The 18,349-nt window shown below is 37.8% G+C and overlaps 1 protein-coding gene across 1 annotated transcript in view; it reads right to left on the reverse strand.

Moving 5' to 3' along the window:
• Positions 1–2,025: 2,025 nt before the first annotated feature.
• Positions 2,026–18,349, reverse strand: part of TAF1B (TATA-box binding protein associated factor, RNA polymerase I subunit B) — a gene marked incomplete at both ends in the record, with an annotated part of 50,267 nt that continues 33,943 nt past the window's right edge. Inside the window, 7 exons of the mRNA XM_081998171.1 lie at positions 2,026–2,218; positions 6,334–6,559; positions 8,627–8,697; positions 9,167–9,257; positions 11,999–12,045; positions 12,346–12,523; positions 15,036–15,183. Coding sequence (XP_081854297.1) covers positions 2,026–2,218; positions 6,334–6,559; positions 8,627–8,697; positions 9,167–9,257; positions 11,999–12,045; positions 12,346–12,523; positions 15,036–15,183 — 954 coding nt within the window. The remainder of the gene's footprint in view (positions 2,219–6,333; positions 6,560–8,626; positions 8,698–9,166; positions 9,258–11,998; positions 12,046–12,345; positions 12,524–15,035; positions 15,184–18,349) is intronic.

Raw genomic sequence — 18,349 nt, forward strand, 5'->3', positions numbered from 1 at the left:
TACAATCACTTTATAGGACCACTGCTCCAAATCCCTGTTCTACAATAACTACTTAAAATATCTGAAAAAGTAAAAACTTTCACCCAAACCATGTCTTTTCTGTCACTTTAAGCCAGGACACCATGCTCAATTACCTCCTGCCTCTACTGAGCCAGCGAAGCCTCCTGGTTTGCCGGTATTTCCAAGTAACTATTACAACTTGCCCTTAATAGTCCTGTCTGCTCTACCCGTGCTTGAAATACGGCTTTATCACTTTGCTCCAGACAGGCAGGGCAGCGCTTCTCTCCTCTCATTCGCCTGTTCTCAATTTTTAGACAACGGCTTCACGGAGTGAACTGCAACAGGTTTTAAACCCTTCCACCATACTCAGAGTCTACTCACTGAACTGATTACCTTCCCAGATTACATCTCACTGAAGCCCTTGCTCAGGAAGGAAGCTATTACTCCTTTTAAAGTCTGCAGACACCATTTTTCTTGTCTATAATAATGCTTAGAAACAGCTGTTGATTTTGGGTTTGATCAAATGGATTTGGCAACCTCTGTACCCCGTACTGATGGTCGGAGTTGCTGAATTCTGTTTCACAGAATCACTAAAGTTGGAAAAGACCTCCAAGATCATCAAGTCCAACCATTAACCCAACGCCACCATGTCCCCTTAAACCATGTCCTGAAGCGCCACATCCACATGTTTTTTGAACACTTCCAGTGATGGTGACTCCACCACCTCCCTGGGCAGCCTGTTCCAATGCTTGACCACCCTCTCAGTGAAGAAATTTTTCCTAATATCCAATCTAAACCTCCCCTGGTGAAACTTGAGGCCGTTTCCTCTCGTCCTATCGCTTGTTACTTGGAAGAAGAGACCAACACCCTCATCACCACAACCCCCTTTCAGGTAGTTGTAGAGAGCGATAAGGTCTCCCCTCAGCCTCCTCTTCTCCAGGCTGAACAACCCCAGTTCCCTCAGCCGCTCCTCATCAGACTTGTGCTCCAGACCCCTCACCAGCTTCGTTGCCCTTCTCTGGACACGCTCAAGCACCTCAGCATCCTTCTTGTAGTGAGGGGCCCACTACTGTTGAGTATCTACTCAACATCTCCGTTCAACATATGTATACATTACGGTGTCTTCAATATAGTGGCAGTACCCAACTTCATTTACATGTTGTCTGGGACAGTTTAAAAACAGAGTGCATAAATAAGATTGAGCATGAGAAACCGGTAGAATGGATGAGGCACAAGGGGCTCAAGATGATGGATTATAAAGCAGTCAGAAGAATTTCAAACAACAGTAGCCTTGCAAAAGAAGAATGACAGGAGGACCTGGCAGCTACTGTTGCACAAGAAATAGGATGGGCAGTTCCAGGTATAAAAGTAGCTGCAAAATCCATGAAGCCTGGAGTGGAACACGGACCTGAAAGGTGTCAACTTGAATGAGAGGCTCAGGCATAACAAGAGACTGAGAGATATACAGGATGCAAGGAAATGTAGAAAACAGTGCTAGGGTTGCTCCAGCACAGCCTGTTTAGAAACAATGACTAAAAAAGTCACTGCAGTGAAAACGTCAACCAACTGCTTCTTTTATTTGTTAACACACTATTTCAAAGCAAAGTAAACCTTTCTTTCTAAAAATATATTGGCTGTCATAAAACAGTACATAAAAATATATACAATATTTTAATTGCAAAATCTCACAATGTAATTAGATGCTAACATGCTGTCCAGTACACTTCAAGTATATAAAATTATGCCCCAAAAATAGTAATTTCATAGCTTCCTGTTGGCTCTAATGCAAAGTGAGGAAATAAATTGTGATTAAAAGTTTCCTTGGTAACTTTCCCAGCTGGAAGCCAGTGACTTAAATTACAGATAAAATGACACTACAACTAAAGTACAGTAGTAGATCTCAGCACTACTACCTTAACAAAAAATTTTCATGGAGGCAAAAGGATCAGTGTAAGTTTAGATGTAATACCATGGTTTGGGATCCAACCAACTACACAGTTTAACTACTGTTGGTTTTAGGCCTTTTTACTTCCTTAGGCCTGTGTTGTATTTTGGCTTTTTACAGAGTCTTCTGTCAAAAAGTTTGTGTTCTATCACACACACCTCGTCATGGATATGAGAGGGCTGTATCCTCAGAAGAAAGGAGAATAACCTTAGTACAAAATGGTAACTCTGGGGAAAGTCCACTTCTCTGTAATGAGCCACGTGACCACACACTCTGAAAAGAAAGGGAAAAAAAACAAAGCTCTAAATTACAAGTATATTTCAGTTAGTATTTAGCTAGCTTTTAGATATTTAATTGTAACTAGAGGAAATGTCTAGATTTTACCAACAGCATAAACCACAACTTTGGTCTACAATGTCGATTCTGTGAAGGCATCCACTCCTGGAAAACCTTGAAGAAGAGGACTGGACCAAGATACATTCAGAGATGGTGCAGACATGGTAGGAAAGAAAAAGTGTGTATAGTGTCTTGCACTATGAATCAGGGTCATACTCAACCAGGCAAAGAATATGTTCTTTGCCTTTCAGGACTAAATTGAACCAGTGTTCGTGGTGCCAGCTTTAGCAAATGTAGCAAAATGTGAAAATGGCTACCTTACCCTGCTTTTAAAATTTCTAAAGACTATCCAATGCAGACATCCCAGGCTCTTTTCCCTATTCTTTGCCCACACTCTCCATAGGGTCCCACGGACCTTCCTGACACTGGGCCATGTGATTATAACCCATCCATTTCTTGTCCATTGCCTTTGTGCGCTAAATATAAAGTAACTGTCTAGAAACAAAAGAGAAAAGCTAAGTTCAAGCCAATGGAGTAAGACAGGAAACACTGGGGCAAACATTGTCCAGGTCAACAGATAGTAAGCACTATAGCAGGCTTCTGCTTAATTACTCTGTAGCTTTCATGGCAAAAATGATTATGTAATTTTATTGATGAAATATATAATGAAAATAGCAGACTGGACTTGCTGGTACCAAATGTCAGACTGAACAAAGATGACACAGAGGACAGACTGCAGAAATAGCTCTGAAAATGATAAGTTCAGCAATTTAGGTTGGGAAAATACCCTGTTCTGGATTAGTCCCAACTTTGTTTTTATTAAAAGCAGTAAGTTTAAAATAGTATAAAAAAGTATAAAAATAGTATAGTATAAATAGTATAAATAATAATAGTATAAGCTGTCTCAATTTAAAAAAAAATCTTTTACATTCATATAGGTATTTAGGTGCTCTTCACCACCTAAGCCCTATGCATCTTCTGGCTTACTAGGTATTGCCCTGGGATGCGGAGCAGTAGAGTTTAAAATTTCCCCTCTGTCTGATTTAGAGCAGCGGTCTTAAGTATTCACCAGAACAAGGACTGGAACCTGTCTGTCCCAATTTACGGGCAAGTGTGCTAATTACTAGACTATAGAGTCATTTGCTCGCTCCCTCTGGCCCAATAAACATTTACATTTTACCTCAAACTGAAGGAACAGATAGACCTGTCCCGGAGTGCCATGCAAGGTGTGCTTTGAGAAGCAGAGTCTTTGTCTAAAGCCTCCTGAAGTCTGGCAGATTAGAAATCTGAAACTAGGTCTCTCGCACTGGAGGTCCCATCCTCTGCCCTACCTCAACGTTCCCTGAAAGCTTACAGTGACTTCTTACAAAAACTAAATTGTCAGACATTTTAGCACTGTCAGAACAAATTAGCTGACCCCACAACCCAACACGTTTGATAAATTCGAGCTTCATTGAGAAATGTTGTTCGTGGAACCAAATCTGCATTTTGGGGCTAATATGAATGAAGACATTTTGCTATGTCGAAGCCCTAACCCTGAGATTCAGCAATTAAAGCTCTTATGGCAACTTAAGTGTCAAACCTCAGTTTTCACTGGCGGGGTCAGGGAGTGATATTGTATATTCTGAGGAAAATGCATAATTACATCAATACTGTAAAGAACCTATTTGATTAGCTGGAGTTACATTTTTCACAAAGGTGCCTAAACACACACATATTTTTGCCTCATTTTGTGCTATTTTTGTGCTATTTACCCAAAGACCATCTATTTGGTAAGAGCTAAAAAAATCCCAAGTGATTTTAAATTTAGATGTAATAAGTGAAATCCATTTTTCTCAACATTTTCCACACATGATAATACCTCATGGTATATCACCTAAAAACTTCTATTCCAAATCAATTTGGAATCCGGTGTAAAATGCAAAGTTTTAAAATAAAAGAAAATGTAAAAGCATTTTACCAACCATTTGACCAATCTCAGCTTTGCCCACACTGAAATCATACCATAGTCCTAGTATTAAAGCATTTCAGTAGTCCCAGTTAGACCATGCTGATTTTGAGAGAAAGAGAATTTGTAAGTTTGTTTTTAGTTCTATTATACATAGACACACTTGCATAGGATAAAACCTCATATCTGAGGGAGTAGATGACGTTTTCCAAAGTTAAGTAAGTGTCAGATGTATAATTAACTACTTGCATTGCAAATTATATAATGGGAAATTTAACTGGTAAGAATTTAAATTCAAATCTTGTTTCATGAAGGCTATGACAGTTTGCCATTAACATTTTAATATATTACATATGAAAATGTAGGCTTAAAAACAGATTTTGCATGAAAGATTATTCACACAAACATACACCGAAATATCCACTCATTCAGTGTGTACATAAGATTTACGCAAATTTGTGGTAAAAGGATTATTACCTCTCTTCCCTTCAAAAAAAAAAGCTCCTTATTCATACAAAAGAATGAATCCATACAACCAAAGCTCCTGTAATATAACACTGTGTTTACATTATTCGAACCCATTTCTGTCACGGTGGATATGTGAAAAGTAATGCGAAAAGGAAAATAAAGATAAGCAAATAAATCCATTGAAAGAAAAGACTGCATACATGTAAAAGCCAGTTATTTTCACGGGGAATATTTAATGTTTTAAAAATCAGGAACGTATCACTAAGATTTTGTAGGTGCTGTTGCTCCCTTAAGCATAACATTTAGACGTATATACCAGATAAAGATTTAAGATATTATTCAATGTGCTAATGAAATCTCATTTCACATTAATGTACCCTGACCCCTTTTCCAAAAAACCCTCCAGTTGCACACACGAAATTCAGAAGAATCCAATCCATCTGCAAAGTTCATCTTTTTCACTGATATCCACCAGTACGTTCATTTTCTAGATTAAGATTTCATGATACAACCAATGGCAGAACCAAAATCTGGTCTATGATCCAGAAGCTTTATCTACACCACCAAGGGAGTTTGTGAGAAATACTATTTTACATATTTTCGATTTCTTGGAGTAAATTCTGCCAAACTTCTACGCCCACCCTTAGCAGGGCTTTTGTTCTCTGTCTCTGGTCATGGTTCTCTGCCAGCACCCACCAAATAGAAAACTCACTAATTTTTGCAGAATTTGATGCAAGAGGAGAAGATATTAAAGGACGAGCAAAAAGTTCAACACAAACCAGGCAGATACTGAAATATCTCTATAACTTTGTACAAGGCTGGATTAGCTGGGCTATCATTCTCCTTGCTACATAGGTCCTTTAAAGAAAATGATTTTACTGAGAAATAGCATGACTATTTTGATATACCCTTAAGCGGAAAAAAAAAATTCCCTTTCAGGATTTGGGAACAGTTCTGTAGTAAAGACAGACACTAAACTTCCTTAATAGCTCAAAATGTTTTATTTTCCCATATTTCTTCTTTTACTTTTCCAGTAAAAGAAATTTCTTCTTTTACTTTCCTGCTTGCAAAAAATACAACTGTTGATTGCCAATATACTTAGATGAAATAGTGATAGAGACCTTTTCACTCCATTATTTTTTTAAGAATATGTCTGGAGGCATTACTTGCCTGCTTATTTAATCTCTGACTGCTAATTTTATCTTTAATTTTGATTAAGAAGGACAGAAAATAAAAAAATTAGTTTCCTATGTTTTTTGGGGGGCCAGGGGAGAGAGGAATGGAAACATTTTTTCTAAAATACTATGAAGAAGGAAGTAAAGTGAATATTTGTATCTAGCTGCCACTCTTGCCATGTGACTCTAGTTGTTGATTTTGTCTCATCTCCTCTTCTCAAAAGCTCACTTTGATCACTCTTCATATTACAATTTGTCTACTCCCAATCCAAGAGTAATCATTCCACACACACCCCTTTCTACAAATTATTTTAACTGTATGTGTACACACCCCATAGTTGTCACTTGTAAATAAAAAAATAAATAAAAAAAAATAAATTAAAAAAAAATATATATTTATATGTCACTTTACTTTCAGGAGAACTTTCCAAAATGTATTTAACAAAAATTTGAATACTTACTTCTCAGTACATAGTTTAACTGTACACAGCCAATAGTCAGGGTTCATGGCTGTAAGTAAACCACATTTTTCTTGCAAAATTCCCTTCAGGCTATGTCCGTGAAAACAACTCCCATCTGTGTTTTCTTCAGACCAACGTAACTGAAAACTTGAAGGATTTGGCTTTTCAGGAGGTCGCACTGAACCAGACAGCTTGCCAAACTGATTTTGTAAGTTCACAACCATTTCTGTACAAATAGAAATAAAAACCAAGGCAAAAGAATTAACTATTAGAATACTGTTTAGAGGTGATTAATAGAAGAAGAAAACAAGGTGTTTGTGCCTTTTTTTTTTTTCTTTTTGCTTCTTTTTTATTTAAGCCTCTGTATGGAATACTGAGAAACCTTGAAGGTCTGTATGTTCTCTCCCCCATTCCATTTAAAATTCAACTCTGTCACATGCTTTAGGGAAAAGATTTTGAAAGAAAACTTAAAATACCACATCTTTCATACCTAATGATATTAATACTGGGGTACTCCAAAAGGATTCCCCAAGTAAAAACAGCAAAATCCATTTGATACTGCTGGTATTTTTATTCTGACAAAAGTCACAGCCCAGGATGCGTTTCGCTATATTTACCTCATCGTATGTTATCACTCAGACTGGCTAAGATTTTTTTGAGTAGTTTCCTGCGTACCAGAATTAAGGAAGCCTGGTTTCATACACATATGGATTTAAAGTTAAACTTCTCATACTGCAAATTTCAACTGGGAAAAAAAAAAACAACAAAAAACCCACACTCCACCTTTCCCCACTGCTAGGGAAAGAACGACAAACTTTTGTAAGTTATTGAGGCTGAACGGGGAAAGAAGATATGATGACAGATCATGCAATATGACTGCCTAAGCCTTGTTTTCCTAGGATAAAAAGCAGGTTAAAAACCACTGTTGTTGGAGCTTCAACTTCTTTTTATGACCTGTATCTGAATAAACTAATTCATAAACTGGAAAAAAAGCAAAAAAGATATCCTAAAGGAATCCAAGGACTGGATTCAAGAGGACACTAAAATGTTTTGATGGAAACTACCATAAAAAAAAAAGGCTGAGGAAGGTTTCTAAAAACCTGTATCTGGCACGTAAGTGTTCTAGAGCACTCTTTGCATAAGTATTCTTTGTCTCTACTACTTTAGATTAATCTTGCCCAGTTGCAATGGCATTATGTGACATTCCTGCTTGCAACAGCCAGTGGTAAAGCCCTGTAATCTAAGTGGTCCTCTTCTAGCTCAAAGAGAAGCAGATCCAGAAGAGGAATCTAGAGTGCCCCAGAAATGACGAACAATGAATTATCATTCACTTTGTCTTATAAACACAGGAAACTACAGGACATCTGAGCAAATGATCAGCTTGAAATAAACCTAAACATGTTTTTCCATGGAACATGACTTGACTGAAGGATCATGCCTACTGAATTTTGAAGAGTAAGAACATTAAAAAAAAAACCCCAACTGCATTCTTGAAAGAGAAATCCAACATGAGTTTTTCAAACCAAATAGGATTATATGACTTGTTTAGAAGTCCCTGAACCAGTCACTTCCAGAAACTGGAAAAGTATATAAAGGGAAAAAAAATCACTTGCCACACTTAACATCTCTCTCCAGATATCTGCTGCTTATGAGATACTATTAAATTTAAAACAAAGAACTTCAGATCTAAGTGGTTTGAGTAAAATTCTGCTTTTCTGTATTTCCACAGATAAGTAGGGTTTTTGACATAAAAGCAGTCAAATGAAAAATGTAAAACACTAATTTCTTATAAGTACTTCTAGAGCTACTAAAATGAAGTAGATGTACCTCTATTTGGACCACATATAGTTAACTTTTCAAGTCAAGTCACGTTCAGACAAGCCTTCCTCATTTTCTGTAGGAGGCTGCAAGAAGGAGTGGGAAGGATATGAGGAAGCAAAGGAGAAAAGGGACAGGAAAGCTATGGAAGACCAACAACAATTCATGAAGATCACAGTTACGTAAAGGCAGCTGACCAACCAGTGAAGATAAGGACAGAGTACTCATTCTGAGTGAGGTTCGGTAGCTCATTAGGAAGACTGGCAAAGGCAGTTTCAGTTAAGCATGAGGAAAATGTCTGTTTGGAGAATTCCAGCCACAGGCTGTAAAACAGTACATTGTACCCAGAGATGAAAGAGAGAATAGAAAGCATTTCAAGATGTTAAAGTTATCACAGCCAGGGTTGCAGATTTTCTGTGCTGAGAAAAGTTGGGGCATATTTCTCTGCTGCTGGGAAGAGGCAAAGTTTACTCACGTCTTCTCTTAAGAACTTTAGATTTCTTCTGGGCTGAATAAAACAGTGGCTTTTCACATCTCCACAGGTACCTACCAGTAAGAGACATAAGAAGTATTATGAAAAAGAAAGCTGGGGCAAACAAGTAAAAGAATAGTAATTTTTTACAAATGCTGCTAGAGCTATTAAAACAAAATAATCTAATGGTTAGTGCTATTAAAACCCACTGCCCCTCCAACATATCTAGGAAGTCTTTTTTCAGAATAGGCAAACTGAGGTATGTAAGCCTAGTTTTGCTGTAATCAGTGAATTGTGCAGTTGTACAAGCTACTTGTCACAGAAAGTGAGCATTTAATTAACATGCTGGATAAACATTATGAGTGTAAATAGAAAATTAAGATGGGGATTTAATCACTCTATTCACCCAAGCTTGCTGGATGGGAGTGTGGAGCAAATTCCTAACTTTTTTAATTTCGGGGGGGGGGGGGGGGGGGGGAGGTGTCAGGATTTCACATAAACCTTTCTACCTTAAAAAAGATAAAGTACTTGAAAACCTCTTACTTGGCTCTTTCTTCATCCAATTTCTTTTGCTCCGCATCCAAGGAACATTTTATAACCTTGTACCACTTTTTGAACTCAAAATATGGACAACCTGAATAAAACATTCACATTTTAGGTTGGGAAGAAGTCAAAGAAACATATAATACGCAGAAGGTGGTCTCCACACAGTTAGACCCTGCGTCTTCCACCTGTATGCAAAGCTATCCTGAATTCTATGTGCTTTAAGAAGACTTACTTGATCTAACAATTCTGTAAGAAAGAGAAATGCAGAAACACAGTGAAAGAACAGCATGTCAAAAGAAGTGCAAGGAAGCTCCTTAGCTTAGAATAGACTTCATAGATTTAGCACGATTCAGTCCTTTCCCCTCCTTTCTGAAAGTTAAGCCTAGAAAGTACCCCTTCTCTACCAAATGAACTAGATCTCCACAATGGCCTTCATCTGTTTGAAAGCTGACTTCAAGGGATTAATGAAACTGTACATCAAGCTTTGGTTTAAACAAATTAGATCTTAACGAGCTCAGATGTAAGATTTCAAATAGCTTAATCAACTCCCCACTGTCTATCCTGCTACCCATGAAATGTTACAGGGCAGCAAGGATGGACTAGAGAACTGTATTCACTTTGTATCAGCCTCCCATGTTTCTGAGCACAGGAACTTCACTCATTGATACGTGAACAAATATTTACCAGCACATGCGAAAACATTAATGTGTATGGCATTCCAACAGCCCATTTATCATCAATGCTCCAAAGAGGCACAGGACTGAAGTAGACCAACTGGGTACAGTAAGTATAAGAATTCCACACAGAACTATGGTCTAGATTTATATATTTAAAATATAATCAACTCTCATTACCCGTGGGTGGATTATCTGCATTGTGAATTAACTAGGCTTTGCATTTCCCCATCACCCCAGCTGCACTGCATGCAATGCTTGCATCATGCTTAGCTTTGCCAGCGACCTGTTTAAACTGTTTTGAAGGTGAATATACTGTTCTTATAATCAAGCCTATATACATTTTGTATTATCTGCATTTTTGCTATTCAAGTTATCCTGCCACAGGATGTCTTAGATGCTAGAAATATAGATAGACTCAAAAAGCAACTAACAAATGAAGGGAAGAAAGACCCTTCAGTAGTTCTTAACATTCAAAAGTGTGGATACAACTTCTTTCACAAACTCCTTAAACTCAGAGATTTAAGCAAGTACTCCTAACTGCTGGGGGGGTGTGGAGGGAAGGAGCGGCAGAAATTTTTATTAAACTTCCTATGAGTTATTAAGCATCTGTCACAAGTAAAATTGTCAGAGCCATGATGCTCCCCATCTGCTGATGGGAAAATACACAGCTCTCTGATACACACATACATATATACATCTCAGTCACATCTTTTATTTGAACATAAACAGTGCTTGGTATGTGTGCAGTTCATACAATATACACACACAAACACACTAGGTAACTACAACTATCTACTGTACAGCTTCCAGTCTGTCTTGAAAAACTGTAGGAGCCAAATTTTTTTTTTTTAATTAAAAAAAAAGTGAGAGACTGGAGAAAGGGTAGTTAAATTGAGAATGGAGTCAACATAAATTGGACCTTTAAAACTCAGTATTAACCATTATTCATTTCAGCAAGCTAACTTTGGGAAAATGCCAGAGGCAGTTTTGAGCTCTGGCAGTAATAAGTGCTCTAACAGAAATTCTCACATCAGCTCCTCTGCGCAGCTGCTCACCGCCACCCCAACGTTTTAAGGATAAGGACAACATAACATAGCATATAGATCATTTTGCACCAGTGGATTTTAAAGTAAAAAAGTGGTCAAAGAATGAGCTATTAATTCTCAAGGGCAATGAGACTTGTTAGTAAGGGAGAAAACCCCATTAAGGCATTAATGGCTTTGAGCCTCAGCTTGCAAGCAGTTGCACAACTTCCACTCTTGTCACTATTATGTACTTCAAGTTTTCAAGGGAAATGAAAAGAAAAAAAAATAAGATCCAAAATAAGTTTCTGTATCCACTTGAAAATGAGAATTACCGGTTTTAGTTAACAGTGATGACTATCTCTAGATACGCAGTAATTGTGCTCACGCATGGCTAACACCGATTTTATTATTGACTTGAATTTTTTAAAAGTAACAGAAGGGTCAAAATAGACCCAAAACTGGATGGAAAGATTAAAAGATAAACCACTGTAACACATCTTTGATCGTATCTTCAACTGTGATCTGGATCAGGCCATGGAACATCTTCCTGAAGATTTCTAATCTTTGATTTGGTCTTTCTGCCCTCAAAGAACCATGTTCACACCATTATCTTCTCTATCTTAATTGCTGCTAGCTTTTCCACACTCTCTCAGGATTATTTGGACTAAGAAAATAGATTACATCTGAAATATGTTACACACCAAGATATTTTATTTAACAAGACTAAACAAGTTTGGATTTTATCATAAACGTGGTTTGATGCCCCTAATAAGTATCTGCTATTTACGATCAAAGTGCGTTCCCTCTTTACTGCGTATCCATTCATCTTCACCTACCATGCATAAAATTCTAAAACAAGAGGCAAACATGCACAAGGAGAAGCAGAAAGGTGCGTAGTAAAACGCGTACCAGATTCCCCTATTCAGTACAATAAGGATTACGCAGGTAATCTGAGATGATTTTACACGAACAAGATCTACTATTTTCTTTGAATAAAGATTTGCCCTAAAAGAATAAATGAGAAAAACACATTTTCACGATCAGTAAGAGAAGACTTTCTAAGCCTGATTACAAAGTTATTTCATTTACAAAATTATAAGACTGCTTCTACAATAAAATTTGTGTACCTTCTTTGTTATTTTTATTTCTTTCTTCAGCAAAGTCTGAAAGTAACCTGGAAAAAAAAAAAACATCAGGCTATTTTGTAGATCCAAATACTGCACTTTTCACATGAAGTTCAAATACAACCGTCAAAAATTACACCCTAATTTTATTCCAAGTTTCAGATTCAAACTGACAATTTTAAAAAAGAAATAATATTTAATGTGTAAAATGCCTTCAGTGTATGTTTTATGCTACTAAACTTAATCAAAATTCAAATACTATAAATTTAGTATTACTAAAGAATAGTGCAAGACAATAATTTGCACTATTTGGAATTTGGGCTTTGCTGCAGATTTACCTGTACACTTACCATTCATAGTGATCATCTAATAAAAACAATAATTTGAGCACAACTACAATAACTGCTGCAGCAAGAACATCGTATTTCACATTTCTTGTTGACTTATTTCCAGGCACAAGAGTCAGGAAATCAGTTTCTCCAATACAGATCTTTTTCACCACTCGACAAGTCCAATTATGCAATTCATCTGAATGATGTAAATAAAAACATAAAATTAGTATGCTGAGACAAGTTAGAAATACTTTTACAGTGCAAATATCATAGAATCATAGACTAGTTTGAGTTGGAAGGGACCTCTTAAGGTTGTCTAGTCCAACTCCCCCTGCAATGAGCAGGGACATCTTCAACTAGATCAGGTTGGTAATGACCAAATACGTTGGTCATTTGAGGAAAAAAGAATGCTTATGTCTTTTAGGACCATTGGACAGCATTTTTTTTTCAGGCTGAAAAGTATTTTGAGGTATTTTTTAAAATACTAGGCAATCTTCATTGTGCTTGCGTGGAAAACAGTTATGAGGTACTATAGATTCACATGGCGGGGGAAAAAAAAAAATCACATTTTTAATAGTGTTTTGATGTTACTTGAATGATGTTGTTAGATCATCCTGAGCATTGTTGTGGGAAAGCCTATCTTACATCTACATAAACACAATTTCAGAAAACCCCAAAAGCCAAAAAATTGTCACAAATTTCTTCCCTCCATGTTGACTGAACACCCATGCAAGGACAGATTCAGTACCTCAAAGAGGAACAGGGGCTATTTTTAAAGAAGTTAGCTGGGCGTGAACAGCAGCCCAGCGTGGCAGGGCAATGCTCGCTGCTACCCTGACAAAACCCAGCTGAGGTACAGCCAATGCCAGCCTAGGTTAAAACTGGCATTACCCTGTAAAGCTGGGTTATGTCGAACAGATACAACTACAGCTCCAAAAGCAGCAGTATGATATCTATACAGTCTCTTATTACTCTATGCTTATTTTTCACAGATACAAATGCCCCAAATTTCTCACCTTTCCTGTTCAGCAAGAAATACAGGAGTTGATTACATCACCATCAGATTCCACAAAGGTTAGCAATGTATGACTAAGTACAACCTTAATCCAGCTATACTTTATACTCTCTTGCTGCTTACAAAGAGTTCAGTAGGAACTCATTTTTAATCCTTTCATACCTAACAGTAAAAGTTAAACAAAATCTGGAAACCAAATTTTCTTATGAATACTGTCAGTATATTTTCTTTGATTTCAGATAAATAATAATGAAAGGCCATTTTAAGTAATGTCCTAAGAGGCACTACCAATCCATTGCTTAATTTATTTTTTTAGGAGTTGTTAGACAATAACAGCAGTCCTTTTTCAAATTGTAAAAAATGCTTCTACATGATAAAGAGTTTAGTAGCAAGGAAAAAGTGAAGGACGATATATTCTTTTCCAGTAATTTTCAAAGACTACGTAGCTTTATTTCTCTGTAATAAATCTATTTAGCAATAGGATGAGAGAAAATGGCCTCAAGTTGCACCAGGGGAGGTTTAGACTAGATATTAGGAAAAAATTCTTTACTGAGAGAGTGGTCAAGCATCGGAACAGGCTTCACAGGGAGGCAGTGGAGTCACCATCACTGGAAGTGTTCAAAAAACGTGTAGACGTGGCACTTGAAGATATGGTTTAGTGGGCATGGTGGTGTTGGGTTGATGGTTGGACTTTATGATCTTAAAGGTCTTTTCCAACCTTAATGATTCTGTGATCTGAAGATGCCAAATTCTAGCTGCTGCTTTGATTCAATTGATACTTCAAAATCTGAAACATAATGTCATTCTCTGTAGGCTCTAGCGCAACACTGGTGTAAAACTACAAAATCAGAATCTCTACTCTGGAATTTTAGCCCTAAATCTGTTCTTTGTCTTCTCTTCGTTCAACTGCGAGTACACAGAAAAGCCAAATAGCTTTATTCAATGTAACTAACTGCAAAATAAGACAATAAAAAACCCCAAACTATTAATTGTTGGAATGCTTTGAGAAAAAAAAAAAATTATTTTACAGGCTATTTGTCTGTATAACTCATCTTCTGTGACAGTGGTATTTGCTAGGAGGTATTGTAGCCCAACAGACAGTTCATGTTCTAGGACTTATTAGTCTTTCTTTGGCAATTCAATATTCAAGACTTAATTTTAGGATAAACAAAAATATTCAATTATTTATGCAATATACGATTTCAAAACTAATCAAAAATCAACTAATCAGAGACAGCCGCTGATTTGTCACACAGCATCGCTTGTTAATACTAAAATTAATGCTAATATGCAATATTATAGGATATATATTCACTATTATATATGACAATCCAGCACTAAGCAATCAGGTCCCAACTTAATTAATCACTTAGCTAAAGCTAATAAATCAAGTGACTTCAACTAGTGCCTCTTAGTTCACATGGATACTGAAAGATTTGAAATAAAGCACCCACTCCACAGCCTTAGAGAGCCAGCATGGGACCAGAGTGCCCCTGCATATCATGGCCTATCATACATCATCTAAATGTTTGATGAAGGTGCTTTCTATAGAAATTATCTTTCAGTTCAAGCTTAAATGAGTATAAATTAGAAGGAAAAGAATAGGCACTTTTAAAGTAGTAATTCAAGTTTTTTTGCCAGAGTTTACTAACGCAAAAAAATTTTATCAGTTCAGGTTTGGGAAAATATTTACCAGGTAAATTAGCTTCCATCAGGTACTTCATGCACAACATGTCTGGATGAAGAAAGCAGCTGTCTGTTATATCTGGAAAACGAGGCAGGTCTAAAAATGCTGCAAGCTCCAGCATTTTGTTGTATACTTCTCCATATACAGGCCACGACTGAAAGATACAGTTAAAGTGTGTTATACATTTGCTCTATTACCATATTTGTTATTGATTTTAAATTAGTTATCCATTTAAAGTTCTGTATTATTTAATACAGAATTATTTATACAGACTCTTTTAGTACTCTGTATGACTAAACATGTATGCAAGAATGGAACTGGACTGCAGAAAAAAAGTGAAACATGCTCATTTTAAAGCCCACAAAATATATATAAAAAGCCCAAGTAACAAGTTGCTTCAGACCTGCAGTCAACCCACTACCTTTTTTGTGAAGTGATCAGTATGTCTCCAGATGCTCCAAAATTGAAAGAGCACTGAAAAAAGCAAAACCAAAGCAAACCAAAAACCCCAAATGGGTGCAATTGAGGGTGAACTCTCTGAAGAGCTAAGAGATCACTGAACCACAGAAAGGTGGAGGTTGGCAGGCACTGCTTGAGATCATCAGGTCCAAGCCCCTTGCTCAGGTCAGCTACAGCAGGTTGCCCAGGACCATGTCCAACCAGATTTTGAGTATCTCCATAGACTGCAACTCCACAAGCTCTGTGAGAAATCTGCTCCAGTGTTTCACCACCCACACTGTACAAAAGAAAAAAGGTTGGGTTTTTTTCTAATGCTTAAATGGAACTTCTTGTATGTCAATTTGTGTCCATTTCTGCTCATCCTGTCACTGGTTACCACAAGGAGGATCTGTTTCTTCCCCTCTGCATCCTCCTGTCAGGTATTCATACACACATCATAGCCCCTTGAGTCTTCTCCATCTCCACACTGAACAGTCCCAGCTCTCTCAGCCCTTCCTCATTTGCCAGATGCTTTACTCCCTTTATCATCTTCATGGCCCTTTACTGGACTCATTCCGGTATGTCCATGTCTTCTTGCACTGGGGAGCCCAGAACTGCACCCAGCATTCCAGCTGTGTCTCGTCAGTGCTGAGCAGAGAGGAAGGATCACCTCCCTTGACCTGCTGGCAATGTTCTGCCTAATGTAGCCCAGGATGATGTTTGTCACAAGGGCACATTGCTGGCTCACATTCATCTTCACAGCATCTTGCCCACCAAAACTCCCAGGATCTTCTCTGAAAAGCTGCTTTCCAGCCCATCGGCCCCCAGCATGTGCGGGTGTCTGCATTCATTCCTCCCCAGGTGGAAGACTTGGCATTTCCCTTTGTTAAACCTCATGAGGTTCCTGTCGGCCCATTTCTCCAAGCCGCTGAGATCCTTCTAAATGGCAGCATGCCCATCTGAACTATCAACCACTCCTCCCAGTTCCACACTGTCTGCAAACTTGCTTAATTTTCACCTTGCAGTCCACTTAACTAGTTCTTAACTTCATCAGGTCGTCAATGAGGATGTCATGGAAGACAGTGGCAAAAGCCTTAATTAAAGTCAAGACACTGAATATCCACCAAGCCTTCTGCTCATCATAGAAGGTTATCAGGTTGGTCAGACAATTCACCCTTCATAAATCTGTGCTGAGTACTCCTAGTCACCATCTTGCCTTCTATATTTGGAAATGGTTTTCACATTTATTTGCTCCATCACCTTCCATATTTATCATATTTATTTATAATATTTATCAATATGAATATGATCAATATGAGGCTGACAGACCTTTAGCTCCCTAGATCCTCCTTCCTTCCCAGCCTGAAGACAGGCATGATGTTTGCTTTCTTCTAGTCCTCAAGGAACTCCCGCAAGAATTTTCAAAAATTACTGACAGTGTCCTTGTAATGACGCCAGTCAGCCACCTCAGCACATGTGAGCCCTCCAGGCTCTGGAGAAGGCTCTAGGGAGACCTTACTGCAGCCTTCCAGTACTTAAGGAGGGCTTAGAAGAAAGATGGGGACAGACTTTTTAGCAGGGCCTGTTGTGAGAGGACAAGGGGTAACGGTTTTAAACTAAAGGAGAGCAGATTTAGACTAGATACAGGGAAGAAATTTTTGGCAATGAGGGTGGTGAAACACTGGCCCAGGTTGCCCAGAGAGGTGGTAGATGCTCCATCCCTGGAAACATTCCAGGTCAGGTTGGACGGGGCTCTGAGCAACCTGTTCTAGTTGAAGATGTGCCTGCTCATTGCAGGGGGGTTGGACTAGATGGCCTTTAAAGTTCCCTTCCAACACAAAGATTTTATGATTCTGTGTGGCTGCATCCCATCACAGCCCATGAACCTCCATGCATCCAGTTTGTTTAAATATTCCCTAACCTGCTCCTTCTCCCCCAAGGGTAAGTCTGCCTTCCCCTGGACCTTCCCAGTGGTTTCAAGGGCCTGGGACCGCTAAAGGCCAGTATTATCAGCAAAGACTGAGGAAAAAAAAGCATCCATCACCTTAGCCTTCTCCTTGGTCTTTGTGACTATATCCCCATTCCCATTCAGCAGCAGGCCCAAATTCTCTAGAACCTTTTCACAGAATTTTAAATACCATTTCATTTAAAAAAAAAAAAATCTAATTCCATATTGGCATATTTATTCATAAAAATAAATCTGCATCTCTCTTTCCAAAACTATTGACTGCATGAAGTTCTCCCAATTTCTACTGAGGTTTTCCTGCTAGAGGAAAATATAACTTACAGACAGATTTTGGCATGCTTATTCATAGTGAAGTCAGCAGGACCTGAAGTTTGTGTAAGTATGGACTGTAAGACTTGACCCTCATTTCTTAATACTTTGACTGTTTTATTAAACATTCTTAATCCTTTATATTTTAAATGATTATCTGAATTTATCTCTTAAAGCAATAATTTTCAGTTGTTCAGGCTACTTTACCATTTTAAACATATAAAAAGCAATGCTTTTTCTGCTTGTGTTGGTGGTTCTAATTTAGCAGAGTGCTTTATCATGCATTCATATTTATCAAGTCAATTTGTGCCTAAGGTACTTTCCTTTAACAGGTATTTAGCAGGGGTTTACACTTCATGCACAGATTCAAAACCTTCCCCTCTGGTTTTTCTAGACCAGATTAAAAAGAGAGCAATCACGTTTACAACACCAGTAAGACTGAAATAATGCATTTTTATTCAACCATTTGGTTTCATCTATTTTAACACAAGCTGTGTAGCCAATGCTCAAATTTTATTGTTTTGAATGATTGCCAACACTTCCTTTTCTTTTTTTAAATGATCTCCCCTCAGACTGCAGTTCAGACTTGCTTAAATGCGTGAACACA

The sequence above is a fragment of the Phaethon aethereus genome (assembly GCF_964289735.1).
Source record: "Phaethon aethereus genome assembly, chromosome: 3".
NCBI lineage: Eukaryota > Metazoa > Chordata > Aves > Phaethontiformes > Phaethontidae > Phaethon > Phaethon aethereus.